Consider the following 19,457-nt stretch of genomic DNA (forward strand, 5'->3'; position numbering starts at 1 on the left):
CCCCCCCCCCCCCCCCCCCCTCACAGTCAGTCTTTATACAATGAGCACACCTAAGACGGAACATGTGCCCATCCCAGGGCCACGGGGTGTACCTCTGGTGGGAAATATCCTCGATATTGAGAGTGAAATCCCTCTCAGGAGCTTAGAAATGATGGCAGATACTTACGGTATATTTGATTGCGACTGTCGTGAGGAATAAAACGTTAATATTAAGCAGGACCCATCTATCGATTAACAACCTTCGGATTCTCACGATGCCTAGTTAGCTCCCACGAGCTCGCAGCTGAAGTTTTCGATGAGGAACGGTTCACCAAAAAAATCACAGCTGGTCTGAGTGAACTTCGTCACGGTATCCATGATGGTTTATTCACGGCCCATCTGGGCGAGGAGAACTGGGAGATTGCGCACCGCATTTTGATGCCCGCTTTCGGACCACTTTCCATTCAAAATATGTTTGACGGTATACTCTGTCTTGCTAGTGTAGACCGGTATCAGATGGACTGATCTGATATACAGAAATGCATGACATTGCGACGCAGCTGGTGATGAAGTGGGCGCGACAAGGCCCCAAGCAAAAAATCATGGTGACAGATGATTTCACTCGCCTCACATTGGATACCATCGCCCTCTGCGCTATGGGAACACGATTCAACTCCTTCTACAGCGAAGAAATGCACCCCTTTGTGGACGCCATGGTTGGCATGTTGAAAACGGCAGGCGATCGATCTCGCCGCCCAGCCTTGGTCAACAACCTGCCTACTTCAGAAAACAACAAGTACTATGAAGATATCGAGTATCTGCGCAATCTTTCCAAGGAACTAGTAGATAGCCGCAAAGAAAATCCCGTGGAAAAGAAAGACTTGCTCAATGCTCTCATCAATGGCCGGGACCCGAAGACCGGCAAGGGCATGTCATTTGACTCGATTATTGATAATATGATCACTTTCCTGATTGCCGGTGAGTTGTTTTTTTGGTGAAGGATTTAACCTATCTCTCTAACAACAGATAGGACATGAAACCACTTCTGGTTTGCTCTCATTCGCCTTCTACAACTTGCTCAAGAATCCTCAGGCATATCAAAAAGCGCAGGAGGAAGTGGACAGAGCAATTGGACGCCGCAAGATTGTTGTGGAAGACTTGCAAAAGCTACCCTACATCACTGCTGTCATGCGTGAAACCTTACGTCTCACCCCCACTGCACCAGCCATTGCAGTAGGCCCTCACCCTACTAAGAACCACGAAGACCCCGTCACCCTAGGTAATGGAAAGTATGTCATTGGCAAGGATGAGCCGGTCGCTCTCCTGCTGGGCAAGATTCAGCGCGATCCAAAGGTATACGGTCCTGATGCGGAGGAATTTAAGCCTGAGCGGATGCTGGATGAGCACTTCAATAAATTGCCTAAGCACGCATGGAAACCCTTCGGAAACGGATCGAGAGCATGTATTGGACGGCCGTTTGCCTGGCAGGAAGCACTCCTTGTCATTGCGATGTTATTGCAAAATTTCAACTTCCAGCTGGATGACCCATCGTACAATATCCAGCTTAAGCAGACCCTCACGATCAAGCCTAACAATTTCTATATGAGAGCTACTCTCCGTGAGGGCTTGGATGCTACGCACCTAGGATCGTCACTGAGCGCCACCAGTGCCGAACAGGTGGAAGCCGCCAGCCACGGCAAGTCAAGCGCCGCTAAAAAATCCGCTGATTTGAAGCCGATGTATGTCTACTATGGCAGCAATACTGGAACTTGTGAGTCATTCGCAAGACGCCTAGCCGATGACGCTACTGGCTTTGGCTACTCAGCCGAAGTTGATTCGTTGGATTCGGCCAGGGATCACATCCCCAAGAATGGGCCTGTCGTTTTTATCACCGCTTCTTATGAAGGACAGCCCCCAGATAACGCAGCCCATTTCTTCGAATGGCTCAGTGCCTTGAAGGGCGATAACCCCCTGGAAGGCGTTAATTATGCTGTGTTCGGTTGTGGTCACCGTAAGTGCAATCTATCCTCCGGTCTACATGCAAACCAAACCTTCTAACAGAGCATGAAATTAGATGATTGGCAGTCAACCTTCTACCGCATTCCCAAGGAGGTTAACCGTCTCATTGGTGAGAATGGTGCAAACAGGCTCTGTGAGATCGGACTGACCGACACGGCCAACGCTGACATCGTCACGGATTTCGATACCTGGGGTGAAGCCCTTTTCTGGCCGGCTGTTACGGCTAAGTTCGGCAGCTCCAACGCTCAGGGCTCACAGAAGTCATCCAGCTTCCATGTAGAGGTCAGCTCGGGTCACCGGGCAACCACTCTCGGTCTCCAACTGAAAGAAGGTCTTGTTTTGGAGAATGCCCTTCTCACCCAGCCTGACATGCCTGCCAAGCGGACGATTCGCTTCAAACTCCCCACTGACATGCACTACAAGTGCGGTGACTATCTCGCTGTCCTCCCTGTTAACCCCAGCACCGTGGTCCGCAAAGTTATGAGCCGTTTTGACCTCCCTTGGGATGCCGTGCTCCGCATCGAGAAAGCATCTTCCTCGTCCTCGAAACATATCTCCATCCCCTTGGACACCCAACTCTCCGCCTACGATCTGTTCGCCACGTACGTCGAGCTCTCCCAACCAGCCTCGAAGCGTGACCTAGCCGCCTTAGCTGACGCAGCGGCCACCGACCCCGACACCCAAGCCGAGTTACAGGCAATCGCCTCCGACCCAGCCCGATTCGCCGAGATCTCTCAGAAGCGCATCAGCGCCCTAGACCTACTCATGCAATACCCCTCGATCAACCTTCCGATTGGCGATTTCGTCGCCATGCTCCCTCCCATGCGAGTCCGCCAGTACTCCATCTCCTCCTCCCCCTTAGTCGACCCCACCGAATGCGCCATCACCTTCTCTGTCCTGAAAGCCCCATCCCTCGCCTCAACCAACCCCGAAGAAGAAGAATACCTGGGCGTAGCCTCAACATATCTCTCCGAGCTCCGCTCCGGAGAACGCGTCCACATCTCTGTCCGCCCCTCGCACACCGGCTTCAAACCCCCTACCGAACTCACCACCCCTATGATCATGGCCTGCGCTGGAAGCGGTCTCGCGCCCTTCCGTGGTTTCATCATGGACCGCGCCGAGAAGATCCGCGGCCGCCGCAGCTCCGGCTCCAAGTTGCCCGAAGATCAAGAACCAGCCAGAGCAATCCTCTACGCCGGCTGCCGTACTAAGGGCAAGGACGACATCTGCGCGGATGAATTGGCCGAGTGGGAAAAATTAGGCGCCGTCGAAGTAAGACGAGCATACAGTCGACCCAGCGATGGATCGAAGGGCACACGTGTGCAGGATCTGATGCTGGAAGATCGGAAGGAGCTTGTTGACCTGTTCGAGAGCGGGGCGAGAATTTACGTCTGCGGTCAGCCCGGAGTAGGCAATGCGGTTCGCGATACGGTTAAGAGTATTTTCCTTGAGCGGCGGGATGAGATTCGTCGTCTGGCAAAGGAGAGAGGTGAGGCTGTTTCGGATGATGATGAGGAGACGGCCGTGAAGAAGTTCTTTGATGATATGAAGGCCAAGGAGAGATATACTACCGATGTTTTTGCTTAGTTCTTTTTACTTCCCGTGGCGCTGGCTGTCAAAATCTGTTATCACCTCTTGGCGATTGAGCTTTTTATTTTTGGAGGCTGTTTATTTTGTGTCGTCGATGCATAATTTAGATTGGTTAGCCAATTGACAAACATTTCTGGATATTCATCTACCATAATTGCGTACTACTACCAGGCATCTTCTAGCACCTAAAGGCCTTCCATACCAGCCAAATTACCTCGATCCTCTCCTAAAAAGATGGCCCAGAGATAGCCTCAAGAACGGCCAAATCAACATCGGGCAACAAGCTCGACAAATTCGGCAAGATAGTCATCCCACAAATCCCCGCAATTTTCCGTAAAACAGTCATAGCCCCATCTAATTCCTTCCCCCATCTGACCCGCTGACACTCGTGCAATACCAAGGCCATCGCGGTGCTGCGGCAGACTTCTTCGAAGGTAACCTCGCCATGCCAGTACGCATAGATGAGGATGAAGGCAGAGGCCATGATGCGTTTGACCTGGCGCCAGGTAAGGGGCATCCGGCCCTCCATGGAGAGGATAGGGAGGCCTGCGGATAGTTTGTGTTGTATAGTGTGGGGGTCCTGGGACCCGGGGTGTATTGTGGGGTTGTACGTCTGGAAGTAGAGGAGGAGGATCATTTGGGAGGAGCGGACGCAGATACTCATCGAGGGGATCCAGTCTTGCGTTAGGGTGAGACGGTGGACACGGAGGGTTATTCGGGCCCTGAAATACTTCTTGTTAGTGATGGGATCGGTTGATAGCATAGAGTGGAAAAGACAGGGCACTGGAAGTAAGCTTTCATGAGCGTACCAGAACATGTGAATCTGGACTGGTGCTTCGTAGTTCATATTGAATCCATCTAGGCCTAAGAACGGTTGCATTGGTTTTCGTGCTGATTTAGAAACGCATCCGAGGAGTTCCTCGAGGTGGTATATGTTGCTGTAGTCGCAAATCTTTCCGTATAATGCTTCGAGGACTTGGCCGTTAGCTACTAGGATGTCGAATATGGGGCGAAGATCTGTTTCTTCTTCCAGAACGTGGTCGAAGACGTTGGCCTTATAATCGCTTGTTTTGATAAGCGGGGGGGTGTTGTTGCTCATGGCACAGCATCTGTTGACAGTTATGGGTTTGACCTCGATTGAGATATATGGGTAAATGGCAAGGTACGCACTGATCGTGGAAATACAAAAACAGATATAATTTAGCGGGTAGCGTATCACGATCAGCAGACTCCGTCACATTAATTTTCAGGTCGTGAGCTGTGCGAATGGCCATAGTAAGGGCTGTCGTGTCCCGATTATCAGGCCCTGTTTTTAGTAGATAAAGATGCTGCAAATAGAATGCTGTGCAAAGGTCAAGGGAAGGCCTCACGGCATAATTTTTGAGAAGATAGTGAGAACCCGAGAAATATGAAGAAGCATTGTTATCAATCGGTTTAGGATAGAGGCAACAAAGCGCTAATGCAGCGAGAAGAAGACCAAGCCGATCGAGGGCTATATCCAGTGCGACAAGGTCCTGGACAGATATGTAACTCTTATGGCAGGGGACTTGCGATAGTATATCGTTTGCGAGTGTTTCTATGTGAGATACTTTTACGGGAGACAGTCGTGCGATGAAGTCCGCTGCCGATACCGAAAGGAGTTGGCGTATGGTCGAAGCGTCAATATAAACAGACTCTGGAGAATTGAAGCACACGCTACGTTGGCCATCGTCTAGGGCAACAGTTGGCTCTGCAAGGGTGCATTTCAGGACGACATCTGGATAGCTAGTTCGTTAATCATTGATCTCCAGTAGGTGCAGAGTTTAGAGACCGACCATATGTTGAGTAGATATAATTAAAGACCAATTCCTTGACATAATCTGCAGGGTCAGTTTTTGATATTGGAGTCAGCTCCCTACTACTACTGGCCTTTTCACCAACGAAAGTAGCTCGGGTCTCTGTGTAGCTGTCGGGCCACACCTCGTCCGTAGCCCGCGGCTTACGTCTCCGTGACGGTCTATGTACTAAAATCAGAGATGCCTAATGCAAATAGAACATAATAATAATGCCCACTAAGTGATTTCGGAGATACGTGGAAAGGAAGGGATCATGTGCAGGGTGAGACTGTACCTTGCCTTCTCCCGAACTATACATCGCACCCCAGCGGCTACACAGTTCTGACACGGCAATGGTGGGCGACATCGCTTTTTGGATACACGGCAGTGGTCACAGGCCTTGGAAGCTCGTAAGTTCATCATTTTAATGATCTAAGTGGATCTCCAGGCTTAAACAATAGAGAGCATGTATGTCAATGATGTAATATTCCTGGCATGTTTAAAAAGTGACAGGTTCACGCTGCTTGTCCAGCCGAAGTTCCTTGGGGTCAAAGAAATGGAGGATCCACAGTGCCGGCAGGGTGCCTAGATTAGGCCCTAAAGGCGTGTTAAAATTTCTTTTTAATTTTATGCCTAAAAAATCTACTATCTATAGTCTATACAGAATATATACTTTTGAAATCATCCAGTGATTACTATCTTAAATCTACTATACTTATACCATGGTTCGATAATTACTTTCCGGGTATATATGTATTCTAAAAATCCAAGGGAATTAAGTACAGGAATAGTAGAATCACAAAATCTAATAAAAATTAAGCATGTTGGCACTGTGGTTCTACCGTTTAATTTCAGTAATACACTGTAATCTAATTGAGTACGTATCCTACCCTAGGAACTCTGGCTAGGTAGTATGTATATGTATGAATGGATTCTTTTCTGCAATTCGGATACTGCCGCTTTAATGGTCCCCTCCACGTGATACCAGACGAGTCATGTTTGATCAATAATCAAAAACTGACATTAACTACCTTGTACTTTATTTGAACTTCTGCTCCCAGAACAATCATATAGTTGTCTTCGGTACATGGGCGATAATTACTTCGGTCTCTCTCTACCCCTGGCTTACTCGGGCACCTCAAGGATTCCATTCACTGTGAGACTGAAGATTTGGCCGGGCATTTTGACCGTCCACAGTGCTCAATAGCCATCCAGAGAACTCTATTCCCTTTGGCGAAGATTACTCCGGAGTTTATTTAAAGTGCTGGGGACTACCCTAGCAGTACAGTACCTGTCAACTTCTCTCGTGGTGATTCATCAGGGCTATTGTGCCCTCGTCTCTCCGGAACTAGTAACCGGAGGCCCCCATGTCCCGCATGGGTACCCAATGATAATCGGCCTGCATTCAGACCTTCACTCTGACCACGATCGTCTCCATTCCTTTCCCTTTTAGTGACGTTTCACCTCTTGCTTCCAACCCTGTGATCGGCAAACCGGCACGGGCGGTAAACCGGAGCTTACATCTCCAACTTCACAGGACGAAAATTCTTCGTCACGGTGGATTTGAAGTGCGTTTGACGAGTGTATGAAAGGCATCATGTTGATGAGTCACTCACTCTTCGGCTAAAGTCCTGGTGGAGCCAGTTTAATCTTGGCAATTTAGTGATGAGGGACCTTGCCATTCACCACTGTGGTACGGAGTACTGATTGATTGATTCATTTCCTTACTGTCCACTGACTGGGGCTGTATTGACTCCTCGCCCCGTCTGGGGGATATGGGGGGTAAATGAGCTTAAGTTGAATGTTCGAGGAACGCCTCAAATGGACCACACAAGCAGTGGACTTGAGGTATCTATATCTATCTACCTTCCAGCCGGCGCTAAGTATTTATGACTCGGAATGATCTCGGAACTAAATTTGCTCCTTGAATGTGAGCCGGGCTTTGTTCCACTCTACTTCATACAGAATCAGTCAAGGTTGCCAACACCTCCCTGGGCATAATGTTACCATGACGAGCAATGCCTTGTTTTCTTAGGTAGATCAGTATCCAGCGGCAAGAGATCTGTCATTTCTCCCCAACGGTTATATCTTGGCCATGTGGAGGCGATCTCTTGACCTCGGACTCTGGCCGGCATGGGATTGGGATGCCCGAGCCCACAACATGAAGATGTACGAGTTTCCCCTTAGCAACTAGGATTAAAAACGTTTGTGTACTGTAAGACTTGGTATGACCTACCACATTTAGCATAGATCACATTTTAGGTACTCCGTCCCTCGTGCCATGCTGAGGCCTTATCATCGTATACTACTAACTGCACTTCTCTCTGAGCCCCACACCTACTTAGTCCATTATTAAGAAACAAAGGCGCTAATTTGAGATTACGGCGTACAATGGAAATAAAATGTCAACCATTCCCTGTCGGGATTTTTTGGTTTTCAATTCCTGACGACGTATTGCTTCTTACTCCCATTTACTTTAGTTCCGGGGTTGCTCAATCCTAGCCATCTGAAACCATCTTATTCTGCCGAACATCAACTTGGAAACAGGTGCTCATTCTCAGGTCACTGCTAAGGAAATCGTTCTTTTTTTTTCTGTATATTTTTCTTCATGCCATTTATCCATGATCTCATATAATTATAAAGATTCAATGTACCTCATCGAGCCCACTGCATAACATCTTCCATCTTCATTCCTCGACGGGAACCCATATAGATCAAGAACCTTCTTGAGATACTCAACCAAACAACAAGCCATTGCAGAGTGTTTAGCTTTCCGTTGTGGATATTCCCAAGAAGAATGTCATCCTCACAGCATCCTTCAAATAGCGAAAAATGGCCCCAACATATCCAGAAGGAATCCTCACCAGCGGATACCAATTCTCTTGCCGGGTCTACCACGTCGGAGGATACCGTAGAGCAAGACCAAATTTATACACGAGCTTCACGGCAGTCGCAACCTAGCCTGAGTAGAAAAATTACGTCTATTCGCACGAATGGTACGTCGGATCTGGCTTATGAAGTTGACTTTGAGGACGGCCAGGACCAGACGAATCCCAAGAACTGGTCCCTCGCATACAAAGGAATGGGAATCGCCTTCCTCTCTTGGAATACACTGGTTGTGTAAGTCTACCACTCATATACTCTGCTCTTCGTGAGAAGTAAACCTGCCTAACGATAACCCTCAACCAGCGTTTTATACTCTACATCATATACCTCTGGTGTTGCAGATATTGCAGCGGAATTTGGAACTTCCAGCACCATTGTTACCTTAGGGCTTACCTTATACCTGATCGGCCTTGCGGTTGGCTCTATGTTCATGGCCCCCTTGAGTGAGATGTACGGCCGGAAGCCTGTATCTGTGGCGTGCTTGTTTATCTTCATGGTATTAATTATACCTTGCGCTCGTGCAGAGTCTGTAGTCACTCTTATTGTGGTGCGATTCATAGGGGCTTTCTTCGGTAGTGTTATGATCTCAACCGCGCCAGGAATGGTGTCAGATCTAGTCAATGACGAAGAGCGAGCCCTTGCAATGTCTATCTGGAGTATTGGCCCAGTGAATGGCCCAGGTTCGTATTCTATCTCGCGTGTACTTCTCCATAGCTAACGGGAGCCTAGTCTTGGGTCCCATTATTGGAGGATTTGTCACGCAATATCTCGGCTGGCGATGGATGGATTGGATTGCCTTAATCTTGTCAGGCGTCGCTTTAGTATTCTCCATGATCATGAAGGAGACATACGGCCCCATTATTCTGCAGAAAAAGGCTGCCCGCCTGCGAAAAGAGACCCGTGATCCCTACTGGAGCCGATACGACCAAAAGGCCAGTCTAATTCAGATCTTGAAAGTGAACCTGGGACGCCCTTTCGTCATGGCTGTCACTGAGCCTATTTGGTAATAATCCCTCCCTTGCCATTACTCGCGGGCATTTGAAATTAATAGTCCACTTCAGCATATTTTGGAACATCTATATCGCGATCGTCTATGGTATTCTATATCTTTGTTTCACCGCCTATCCAATCGTCTTCCGTGACATTCGCGGCTGGTCACTCGGCCTCTCAGGACTCGCCTTCCTCGGCATCGGCATCGGCTGTCTCACAACCATATCCTGCGAACCGCTAATCCGCCGCATGATCAACAGCCACCCGATAGATCCAGAGACCGGGAAAGTCCCCCCAGAAGCCATGGTTTCGATCGTATGCGTATCCGCCATTCTGATCCCAGTCGGTGAACTCTGGTTCGCATGGACTTGCGCACCGGCTTCGATACATTGGATTGTCCCCATCCTTGCGGGGGTACTGTTCGGGGCAGGAAACACAGGCGTTTTTATCTATGCATCGAACTACCTGTCATACAGCTATGGGGTTTACGCCGCATCTGCGATGGCGGGTAACTCCGTGATTCGCAGTATCCTGGGTGGAGTTTTGCCCTTGGTGGGTACGTATCTTTATGCCGGGATCGGACCAAACTGGTCTGGTACCCTGCTAGGCTTGCTCGAGGTAGCTATTATACCGATCCCGTTTGTCTTCTATAAATATGGCTACAAGATCCGAAGAAAGAGTGCTTTGATTTCGCAGATGCAAGAGGATAAGAAAAAGTTGGAAGGGAAGCGACTACGACGCCAGCAGCGGGAAGAGGCGAAAGCAAATATAGAGACAAACGAGAAGGAGAATATGGAGGTTTAAAAGAACCAGCACCAACATCACAGCCGGCGAACAGGAAGAGGCAACTAAATAAGAAAGAAAGAAAGAAAGAAAAAAGCCGAACCGATATACTTTACGTCCGCCAGTCTTCTCAAAATTTATTCCAATGTTTGGCGTCTGGGTCATGTCATTCTTAGAGGCGTATACACGCTATCGCATGTTCACGGCAACGAAGCATATATGATCAAGATAATTGTAATGAATATTGCAGATTTACTTATCTGATATAGGGAAATAAATGATTATTTTGTCAGAGGCCACCATTCGTTTGCTTCGCATGCTTTTTCAATTTGAACGAGTCCATCATTTAGGCCTCTGCACCCTTCGATCCACTTCCAGCGAATTGTGCAGAATCCTCTCATACTCTCCCACTGCAATCGCCCCAGCTGGGAACATCATCACGGCTTCCACGTAAACCGAAGGCCCTTCTCTCCTCACATATCCGAGCACGTTCACCCACGCACCAACCCGTAGTTCGTCCGCCGCCACCGTTTCTAGAACAGCGTTGATATCAACAGAGATACTTGGCGGTTCCTGGGTTGGTTTGCAACGGGGATAGTTGTGCTCTAGGACTAGATGGCCCGAGGAGACGTTGTAGGTTTTTACGCTGCATTCTCTATGTGATTAGCCTGCACTTCGAGGATATGCATCCCAAATGATATGTATAAACCGCAAGAGCGAATAAAGAGAATCTACGCACCAACCAAGAAACCGGACCTTCACACCAACAGGAAGTGAAGGAATACTGGAGAGAAAAGCTCTCGCCGAAGGAGGAGGGCCATTCATCCCTCAACCAGTGGGAATGCAACACGCATAGTCCCAATCCAATATAACAAAACAACAAGGCACCAGAAGTCTACTTCTGAAGAAACCTACTAAACCCAAAGCAGAAGAGCGAATAGGCTACAAATACCACGTGACTAGCCATCTACGATAGGCCTAGCGCGTATGTCATACCAAACGGAGGGGGAAAACGGATCTCATCCCGGCCGCCATCACGAATTCCCTCCTCAATAGTGTTGCCTTGCACATTCTTCCTACCGAACTAATACTCCCTGGCTTAGACTGATTCGTTGCCTATTGGAAGTCGGTCGCCCATTCCACTATTCTGCGACAGCTTACGACACCGCCCGATTCGACCGCCGCCCCTCTCTCTCTGCCTATTATCTTTCCCGCCTGACTCCACCACTTTCTACCGACTTCTAGGCATCACAGGTCTCGAGTATTGGGAGAATTACGACTTGGATAGGGAGCTAGTATCTTTTATTTGCATTTAAAGGATTGGACACGGAGGAAATACGGGAGCATAATCTGTCACAACCCTTATCAAGATGTGGTCATGGTTCGGTGGCTCAGCAGCCCAGAAGCGGAAGGATGCGCCGAAGGATGCGATCCTCAAGCTTCGAGAGCAGCTTGATATGCTGCAGAAGCGTGAGAAGCATTTGGAGAATCTGATGGAGGAGCAGGATGCCGTGGCCAGGAAGAACGTGACGACGAATAAGAACGGTATGGGTCTTGGTTGATTTTGCAAATTTTCTTTTCTTCTAGGGGTGAATGGGGCTGATGATATGTAGCGGCTAAGTCTGCCCTGCGGCGCAAGAAGGTCCACGAGAAGAACCTCGAACAGACGACGGCGCAGATCATTCAGTTAGAGCAGCAGATATACTCGATCGAGGCGGCGAACATTAACCAGGAGACTCTGAATGCGATGAAGCAGGCTGGTGCGGCCATGACGCAGATTCATGGTAACTTGACTATTGATAAGGTTGATGAGACAATGTACGTGGTTTTGGATTGGCTATATTTGTTCTGTGTTTTAGGGATGAACGCCACTTACGGGGACTCAGGGATCAACTCCGCGAGCAACATCAACTCAGTGAGGAAATCGCACAGGCTATCACAAACACCCAGATCGGCGAACAGGCGGACGAGACCGAGCTGGAAGCCGAGCTCGAGGGTTTGGAACAGGAGGCTATGGACGAACGAATGCTTCACACAGGGACGGTACCGGTTGCAGATCAACTCAACCGGTTACCGGCCGCGGCCAATGGAGAACGTGAGTTTAAATATTTCTTGGCACCACCACATATTCCAATATACGATCTAATTGTTGAATTACAGCCAAAGGCAAATCCAAGGTACAAGAGGAAGAAGACGAGGAGGCAGAATTGGAGAAGCTGCGTGCGGAGATGGCCATGGGATGATACATTCGCCCCTTTCATCTCCCTTATTTCCCCTCTTTCTTTCTTTCCTTCCTCGTTAGCCCATTCTATTTCGATACAATCATTCAGCGCCGGTTAATTGAATTACGAAGTTTATTATGATCAATAATTGCCCCTAAGTCAAAGAATATCAATAGATCGAAGAACCTCTTCTGAATATAGCAGTGTCAAGAATGAGCATAAACCTAGCATAACACAACTATAACTCATCGGTCCATACGCACATACACTATGCAAATGTCAGGTAAATAGTGTATTGCTATTAAGGTGACTCTAATAGTATGGTGTAATGCCATAGTATTGGACTAAACACCAGCCTTATACTGAGAGCAATAAGAGACGATGAGACACCATTTAAAAGATGGATTGAATTGTCTAATCTGCCACCGATGGGACACAATATAAAGGCAAACCTACCTGTCGTTTCTTGTCTCTTGAGGTATCAGTTAGGAGACATTAGCTGTAGAAAACATTGTAACAAAATACACCCCCGAATTAAACGCAGAAAACTCCCATTTTTCTCATGCCACCCATAAAAACCGGCCCAAATCAAGCACAATGTGTCATACATAGAAAGATATTAACGAAGAGAGTCACAAGACTTTCTTTCACAAACTTGGTTGACAGTCTGAGAAAACAACATCAGGTCAAGGAAACCAAGCATAGCTCTTAAGCGGAGTGGTGCGAGCGCCGTCGCCCACCTCACTGTGCCACTTTGATTTCCATTCCCATTCGCGCGTAGCGGCCTCAACAAGAGCATCCTTGCAATCCGCGGGCAGCTCTGCTAGGATCTCGGGGCTGACAAATTCAGGGTACGATAAATTTGTATTGCTGATGAGGCCATTAGTGCCGAGATCATGCACGTCACCGTCAGGTCCGGGAATGCCCATATTGGAATACGGTGGAGTTTCAAAGTGTACATCATGGATGGCGAAACGACGGGAAAATGCAGATGGGATCGATGAGAAGATGGTGTTGTTGCTAGTTTCCTCACCGGCCTCCTCATCTTGCACGTCGCTTTCAGTGGTCGGTTCATCTTCTTCGGTTCCATTAGTTAGACTTAGGGTTGACATCTCCTTCGTCAACTTGGTTGCTACTCGAGGATCCGCGGGTGGTAGACGCTCCCAGCGAGCATGTGAAGGCTGCATAACTTTGGGGTATTGTATAGCATTCGTATGGATGTCGTATACACCTTCTAAATTCTCTCGACGTACGTTCGAAAGTATCGAATTATAATGGCTATGAGGTGATTAGCACGCTCCTAGGTCCGAGAGGCCTTGTTATTTTCAGGGTCTTGCTTACCTAGCTTCCCGGGCATGCTCAAGCATCCAGTTATCACCAGTAACTGTCACCTTTCGCTTCTTCGAATCGACGGCCTTGCCCGTAGGCAGAGGAACTGACGGTGCTTGAGTGTGATAGACGCTGCTAGCTCCGTGCCACGCCACATATTGATTCTTGTTATATGGTTCTCCCGGACCAGGCAGCTTATCCTCCGGCACAGCCAGTTCGCCCTCCACATCCCCCCGCTCCTTGGCTTCCTGGACGTTGTAATCATCAACGACCTTTCTGCCACCCACGATGATTTTCGCGCCAAACTCCCTGAAGACGGACCGAGCGGTTACCACACCGATGGCTCGACCCTTGTATGAGTGAGGGATGATCTCTCTCTCGATGAGATCACGCTTGGCGTCGTCATCAATGATAATTTTGTAGAGGCGCTTATGTTTCTGAAAGAACAAATACGAATCCCTGAACCCGATGCATCGAGCTGGCTCTGTCGACAACATGTACTGCTTTTCACCACGGTTGAGGATTGTAAACGTACGAACTCGATACTCTCGATCACCCTTCAAAATGCCGTTCTTGTCGACCTTGGTCTCACCTTCGGGGTCGTCTGGAAGTACCACCTCATCATCTACGACATCCATCATATTTCCTTCTTTGTCAATAGGTACTTGGGTTACATGCGACGGCCCCCGGTTCCGAGCCCATCGTCCGCCGCTCGCTGCAGGGCGCCCACGTTTCCTCTTAACGGGTGTGCTAACGTGGATTGGCGGCGCAGAACCGTCATCCGGTGTATCCCAGTCTGGAGGACGGTTCTTCGGGGGGCGACCTATGCGTCGCTTTCGCGGAATTGCGGACACACGGCCGCGGCTCGGAGTGTCACCGCGCGAAGGGGGATTGGTGACAGCGGCAGGCACATCTTCCTGGGGCGGGTCGGGTTCGGGGACAACATCGGGATCCTTGTCGGAAGCATCTCCTGGGTCTTCTATTGCGGGGGAAGACCCGCGCGATGGGGGTGCCTCAGCCATTTCCTCATCGGAGGCATCTGGAAGCGGAGGAGGAGCGTTCCCTGCGGAGCTGTTAGTTGTACGCGCCTGTGTGTTCTTGGTGAGGATGGGGGATCGAAGAAAGAAAACACCAGTGAGGTTCAATTAACATACTCAGCGACTGTTGTGCTGCCTGTGCAGCCGCTCTAAGCTTCCTCGCCATAGCGACAGCAGCTGTTCGGAGTGGGGAACAACGGCCAAAAACAGAATGTACGGGATGAGGATTACCCTTGGACGTGCCTTCTGCGAGCGCGCCAGAGATGGGCGGCGTCTCGGTTTCTCCGCCCCCGAATGATCAAGTCACGTGGATAATTACCGTGAGTGCCTGAGGCATTTTATATTTAAAATGACCGCCACGTGGGGAAAACCAATTACTCCTTCGAGATAGTGCCCCTAACTGAGAGACTTTCTCTCTTGGCATTATTTGGGAAAGGTGGCTTAAGTGCCTGCCGGGTGATGTCATTGTCCCTCTCTCCCTTTGTGAAACGTCATCTTTTGATTTGCAGTTTTCTCCTCGATAATGGGGTTGGTCTACTCTTCTACACGCTGAAGGGAAAAATCAGTTCAAGGCAGGTCATTCGCCATTGAAAACCAGTCTATGTAGGGAGCATTGCGTGTTGGGTTGGATCGGAACATTCTCATCAAGCCTCCAGGCAACATGCCTGATGATTCACAATCACGATAAGGGGATGCACGGACATTGTTTCTGACGTCCCAAATGTCTATGACTTGCTTCTATTCGCAGTTCACATGTCAGGATTGACGGTCGAAGGGAAATTCTGAATGCCCTCCTCTCCACCGGTATGCCTTAGGATGGTAGGAGTGCTCCGCATTCGCTCATCAAATGCAACTCGATGGAGGGGGGAACTTGCACTGTGCAATGGTAACCCTACAAAAGCTGCTGCTCTTCGAAGTAGAGTTTCCGTTTATCGTCAGCCCTCCATTCCAGAGGCTGGGGGAAACCATCAATGAGGTGGACCCTTGGAAGACCTCGGAGCTCTTCTGGCGACAATAAACCGCTGCATGTTGTAGATCGCTGACACCACGCTGCAGCTTGCAGGTGACCTACCTACTGACCGCGTCCAAGTAGCCTCAGATGCACGATCCTCCCTGAGCCGACCGGGAAGATATGAGATGTGATTGACGGGTCATTGCGGGTGAAAGGAGAGCTGGCTTTTTCTTGACCCAGGCACCGTTCGTGGAGATCTTTTCCCATAATTCCTGGTCGATAGCCATAACTTTATTGACCAGAGGGGGTAAACATTATTTACATACATTAATATTATTACTACTATTATTATAATTTACATTTTCTTATTAATAATAGTACTTGACATTTTTGGAGGATCGGAAAATTCTTGCTATCGTCAGTGCCCACTTAGAGAATATTTCCGACTCGAAGACAGGTTTTTCGAACGTGCACCTTTTAAGCCACACTGAATGTGGCAGGAGGAGAATGGGTGGCCGGCTGATCTGACCGTCTAACCGGAGCTCAGTCAAACGATGCCGCCATAACTTTCACCACCGCACCTGAAGCGAGCACCCGCAGTGAGCTGGTGTAACCTTGCTGCTACTAATGAATTGAATGATGAGTAACAAAAAAAGAAAAAAAAAAAAAGAGAATACGTTTCGGTTATGTCCGTTGGGCTTCCGGGATTACTATCTTTAATACGAATGGGCGGTGTATGCCCTATGGGCGTTAGGGCTAATCTTACCCTACTACAGTACGACTCTAGTCATACCTCCTGACAGAGAAAAAAACAAGAAGCTGGTGAATCATCAAGCAACTATATGTTTGTCTCCCTTTCAGTGCAACGTGAGGATGCGGCTGTAAGCGTGAGCGATTCGCTGCGAGCCGCCAACAAGGCTGCACATTGTTTTGGAGTCAATCCCCGTCCAGTTGGGAGATCTGGAGTACCTAGACCATTCTAGAAAGCAAGCTGAGAGAGATGAGTCAAGCAAGTTAGGGCCTAGGAGGGAAGCGGTAAGGGGGGAGGGGGTTATCTCAAGGGAAGATGTAGTCACTGCATTCTAGGGGAATTAAGGCTGGCAATGGGGCCGTAAGACCGATTGTCAACTGAGACCGCATCGCTGACCCCAAAAATCCGCTGACACTTGAAACGCGAAGAGTTGTTGCCACTGTAGAGGATGAGTTCATACAACGAGTCATTTCCGCGATCGATAATCAATGCATTAAACGCGGTAATCCATCGATGATCGACCATCAAATTGGCGACAAATGACATTTTCGGTTGGAGGGCCGGAGTATAACCCCACCTTTTCCACTCCGTAGACCGACAGTTAGGAATGGGGTTTGGTTAGAAAGAGGAGGTGGCGGAGATCGAGTTCACATCTTTGGGAACGATTTCCTGCAACTATGAGAGATATTGAGATTAGTGTGGGAGGAGCAGAGTACTCCGTGTTGGAGATAAGACGCCATTCTGAAACTATCCATCAGCTTATCGATGAACGTTACAGAACCCAGGATGCCAGGGGGTTTGACTTTTTTCCAGAATATTGAAAAATTGGGCATTTCCAACAGGTACGAAAAGTTACAGTTTCAGGATTCCATAATTTCAAGCCCGTCAGATCAATCGAATTACGGGTCGAGAGAAGGGGAAAATAAGGAACACTTCAAGGACATTAAGTTGCGATTCCCACTTGTCAGTGACCGACTGGTTAACTGCCCCATCGGGGATAGTGCGCACCCGTGCAGACTTTCAACCTGAGGCTTTCGAAGATTTCCCGGTTTCCAAACCGAACGGCGGATCACGAATCTCCAAGAGGCAAAAGATGGCGGTTACTGCTACCCCATCTGCTCATCATCCGACCTTCTCCTGCTGTCATCATTCCCTTCTCCCTTCTCATCCCTAAACCCCTTTCGGCTTTATATCCAGCAGCTGTCTGCTCGCTGACCAGAATTCGTCGTTCGTTAACATATAATACTGGATTACCGGTCCTGGTAGTCATGATTATCTCTTTCCTCAAGAATTTGTCTCCAGAGAAATGTGGTTCCGAGATGACTTGAACACACGCCGTGGTTCCATAACGTCCTTCTCTATTTGTCCAGCACCACCATTCATCTCCACTCGGTGTAAGGCTTCTTTCTTTTCGAGGTATTTTTTATTTATTTGATTGAATTTTTTTTTTAATGAAATAGTATCTCGCATTTTGGACCTTACCTAATGCCCAAGGAACCAAACAGAGAGCACTATATGTGGACATCGCACCAATAGTAGACCGAAGCGTTTCACGGTCACCATCCAGAATCGACGGTGAGCTTCACTTTTATTTTGTTCATTTTATTTTATTTTCATTTTTTATGGGAAAGAGGAGTTTCTAGTATTACCCAAGAAATACTCGAACCACCAAAAAAATTAAAAAAAAAAAAAAAAAGGGGGGGGGGAGGAACTAGAAAGAAAGAAAGCGAGAGATTTTATTAATTTGTTGAATATTTTATTTTAAATTATTGATTTGTTTTTCTATTTTCTTGTTCAATCTATTATCATTATTTATTATTATCGTTGTCTCCTCTTCTGATTTCCCCCCTCCCCCTCACTACAAGATTCTGATTTCTATCTTCCGATTAGTGAGGCCTTGTGTTGGTTGCTTAACTGGTACCTTTGTGCTAGTAGGCTGCCTAACTTAGTGCTAAGTACCGCGCTCTTCACAGTCCGCCATCAATTCGACCCAGCGGCATCAGCGGCAGCTTATGTCGGTGCTGTTCAGCTTATGGCCTTAAAACGCCACCCATTCAGCCAACGTATTTACTGATTATTATATTGATATTCTTTCCCCCCCTATTGTTACCAATCAATAGGACTGCACTGATTTAATTATTCTTTCTATCCTTTTTTGCCCTTCTGGACAGATATTTCTGGGGAAATCCCGCAGTCCGCCGTTCACCCAGTTTAAATCAATGGACCCAGAGTTTGACACTAAAACCAAGGTTCACTTCATCCACACAACGACTGAGATCCCCAATTACTTTACCCTTAACTTAAAGGTACTGTAACTGCATTGGCTTTTTCTTCACGTTGCCCCGGTCCTTGGGATTCGCCTGAGTAATACTGCCACTCATCGCTTCCGTTTTCTTCCTTTTGCCCCTGTGAATCATACTTCCTTGGCTTTTTTTCACCTCTCTCTTTTCACTTTATCAGTCCCATTCCCTCTCGCCATCTTTGATCAACTGGCGGAATCGATTCTAACACAAAACCACAACAGTCGACGGTCATCCCGCCCTAACCCCTCCATCATCCTCCACCACTACTTGGTACGATCCGAACCCGGTCGGATCCATCCATCCGCAAACTTCCTTAGCTCGACATTTGTCCGCTGGTGTTAATAGTCTTTTTCCTTTTCTTTTTTTTCTCTTCCCTTCTTCTCGACTTCCGCACTTTGACCGGTCACCCACACCATCCGCTTTTCACAGTCTTGACGTGACCAGTCGCGCTATCATCTCATCATCGACGTGTGCAAAGCGGAGGATTTTTTCGGTGTCGAATGGAACATAAACCATGGCTGCTACTCAGAACGGATCCGAGTTGCATGGAGATGCAGGCTTGCTGAAATCTCAGAAGTGAGTCAACTCAATTCCACTGGTCTAGATTGTGTCTTTTTTTATTTTTTTTATTTTTATTTTTTTTTTATTTTTATCAAGGTCATTGAAATAAAGAAAATTGGGGTCTCTTTGTTTTGTTTGTTTCAGGTCAGGTGCCAGAAAAAAAGGGTTAGACTTTTCTACCTGAAGGCCCTCATTCCTGGCATCATTGCAGGTTGACTGATGTGCTTTGTTGTCCATGGGT

General features: G+C 48.1%; 6 protein-coding genes across 6 annotated transcripts; 3 read left to right on the forward strand and 3 right to left on the reverse strand.

Moving 5' to 3' along the window:
- Window positions 1-40: 40 nt before the first annotated feature.
- Window positions 41-3,585, forward strand: BDW43DRAFT_306568 (bifunctional cytochrome P450/NADPH--P450 reductase; the record flags this gene model as incomplete). Its single annotated transcript, XM_032046052.1, has 5 exons — window positions 41-167; window positions 218-460; window positions 517-957; window positions 1,010-1,990; window positions 2,054-3,585. The coding sequence occupies 5 exons, from the start codon at window positions 41-43 to the stop codon at window positions 3,583-3,585; spliced, it is 3,324 nt and encodes a 1,107-aa protein (XP_031904706.1).
- A 123-nt stretch (window positions 3,586-3,708) lies between these two features.
- Window positions 3,709-5,972, reverse strand: BDW43DRAFT_262483 (uncharacterized protein). The gene is made up of 6 exons (XM_032040429.1): window positions 5,698-5,972; window positions 5,497-5,584; window positions 5,403-5,436; window positions 4,759-5,344; window positions 4,398-4,697; window positions 3,709-4,310 (listed from the first exon to the last, which is right to left on the reverse strand). Exons 1-6 carry the CDS (start codon window positions 5,823-5,825, stop codon window positions 3,815-3,817), a joined length of 1,632 nt encoding a protein of 543 aa, XP_031904707.1. The 5' UTR covers window positions 5,826-5,972; the 3' UTR covers window positions 3,709-3,814.
- Window positions 5,973-7,823: 1,851 nt separating this feature from the next.
- BDW43DRAFT_321082 (MFS transporter) lies at window positions 7,824-10,138 on the forward strand. Its single transcript, XM_032049254.1, has 4 exons — window positions 7,824-8,522; window positions 8,592-8,968; window positions 9,018-9,291; window positions 9,350-10,138. The coding sequence occupies exons 1-4, from the start codon at window positions 8,200-8,202 to the stop codon at window positions 10,080-10,082; spliced, it is 1,707 nt and encodes a 568-aa protein (XP_031904708.1). The 5' UTR covers window positions 7,824-8,199; the 3' UTR covers window positions 10,083-10,138.
- Window positions 10,139-10,403: 265 nt separating this feature from the next.
- Window positions 10,404-10,886, reverse strand: BDW43DRAFT_306571 (nuclear telomere cap complex subunit Ten1; the record flags this gene model as incomplete). Its single annotated transcript, XM_032046053.1, has 2 exons — window positions 10,404-10,707; window positions 10,801-10,886. The coding sequence occupies 2 exons, from the start codon at window positions 10,884-10,886 to the stop codon at window positions 10,404-10,406; spliced, it is 390 nt and encodes a 129-aa protein (XP_031904709.1).
- A 199-nt stretch (window positions 10,887-11,085) lies between these two features.
- BDW43DRAFT_262493 (ESCRT-III subunit protein SNF7) lies at window positions 11,086-12,512 on the forward strand. Its single transcript, XM_032040430.1, has 4 exons — window positions 11,086-11,606; window positions 11,675-11,879; window positions 11,948-12,156; window positions 12,222-12,512. Exons 1-4 carry the CDS (start codon window positions 11,432-11,434, stop codon window positions 12,302-12,304), a joined length of 672 nt encoding a protein of 223 aa, XP_031904710.1. The 5' UTR covers window positions 11,086-11,431; the 3' UTR covers window positions 12,305-12,512.
- A 26-nt stretch (window positions 12,513-12,538) lies between these two features.
- On the reverse strand, window positions 12,539-14,908 carry BDW43DRAFT_262495 (chromatin remodelling complex Rsc7/Swp82 subunit-domain-containing protein). The gene is made up of 3 exons (XM_032040431.1): window positions 14,767-14,908; window positions 13,625-14,675; window positions 12,539-13,561 (listed from the first exon to the last, which is right to left on the reverse strand). Exons 1-3 carry the CDS (start codon window positions 14,813-14,815, stop codon window positions 12,970-12,972), a joined length of 1,692 nt encoding a protein of 563 aa, XP_031904711.1. The 5' UTR covers window positions 14,816-14,908; the 3' UTR covers window positions 12,539-12,969.
- Between the last annotated feature and the right edge of the window lie 4,549 nt (window positions 14,909-19,457).

The sequence above is a fragment of the Aspergillus alliaceus genome (genome assembly GCF_009176365.1).
Source record: "Aspergillus alliaceus strain CBS 536.65 unplaced genomic scaffold BDW43scaffold_4, whole genome shotgun sequence".
Classification (NCBI taxonomy): Eukaryota; Fungi; Ascomycota; class Eurotiomycetes; order Eurotiales; family Aspergillaceae; genus Aspergillus; species Aspergillus alliaceus.

Coding starts and splice junctions, on each gene's coding strand:
- BDW43DRAFT_262495 (XM_032040431.1), bottom strand. CDS start 14,815: ATGGCGAGGAAGCTTAGAGCGGCTGCACAGGCAGCACAACAGTCGCTG. Junction 14,676..14,766: donor GGCAGCACAACAGTCGCTGA/GTATGTTAATTG, acceptor ACAGCTCCGCAG/GGAACGCTCCTCCTCCGCTT. Junction 13,562..13,624: donor GAGCATGCCCGGGAAGCTAG/GTAAGCAAGACC, acceptor ATCACCTCATAG/CCATTATAATTCGATACTTT.
- BDW43DRAFT_321082 (XM_032049254.1), top strand. CDS start 8,200: ATGTCATCCTCACAGCATCCTTCAAATAGCGAAAAATGGCCCCAACAT. Junction 8,523..8,591: donor TCTTGGAATACACTGGTTGT/GTAAGTCTACCA, acceptor ACCCTCAACCAG/CGTTTTATACTCTACATCAT. Junction 9,292..9,349: donor GCTGTCACTGAGCCTATTTG/GTAATAATCCCT, acceptor AGTCCACTTCAG/CATATTTTGGAACATCTATA.
- BDW43DRAFT_262483 (XM_032040429.1), bottom strand. CDS start 5,825: ATGATGAACTTACGAGCTTCCAAGGCCTGTGACCACTGCCGTGTATCC. Junction 5,345..5,402: donor TTATATCTACTCAACATATG/GTCGGTCTCTAA, acceptor CTAGCTATCCAG/ATGTCGTCCTGAAATGCACC. Junction 4,311..4,397: donor GTCCAGATTCACATGTTCTG/GTACGCTCATGA, acceptor GAAGTATTTCAG/GGCCCGAATAACCCTCCGTG.
- BDW43DRAFT_262493 (XM_032040430.1), top strand. CDS start 11,432: ATGTGGTCATGGTTCGGTGGCTCAGCAGCCCAGAAGCGGAAGGATGCG. Junction 11,607..11,674: donor CGTGACGACGAATAAGAACG/GTATGGGTCTTG, acceptor GATGATATGTAG/CGGCTAAGTCTGCCCTGCGG. Junction 12,157..12,221: donor GGCCGCGGCCAATGGAGAAC/GTGAGTTTAAAT, acceptor GTTGAATTACAG/CCAAAGGCAAATCCAAGGTA.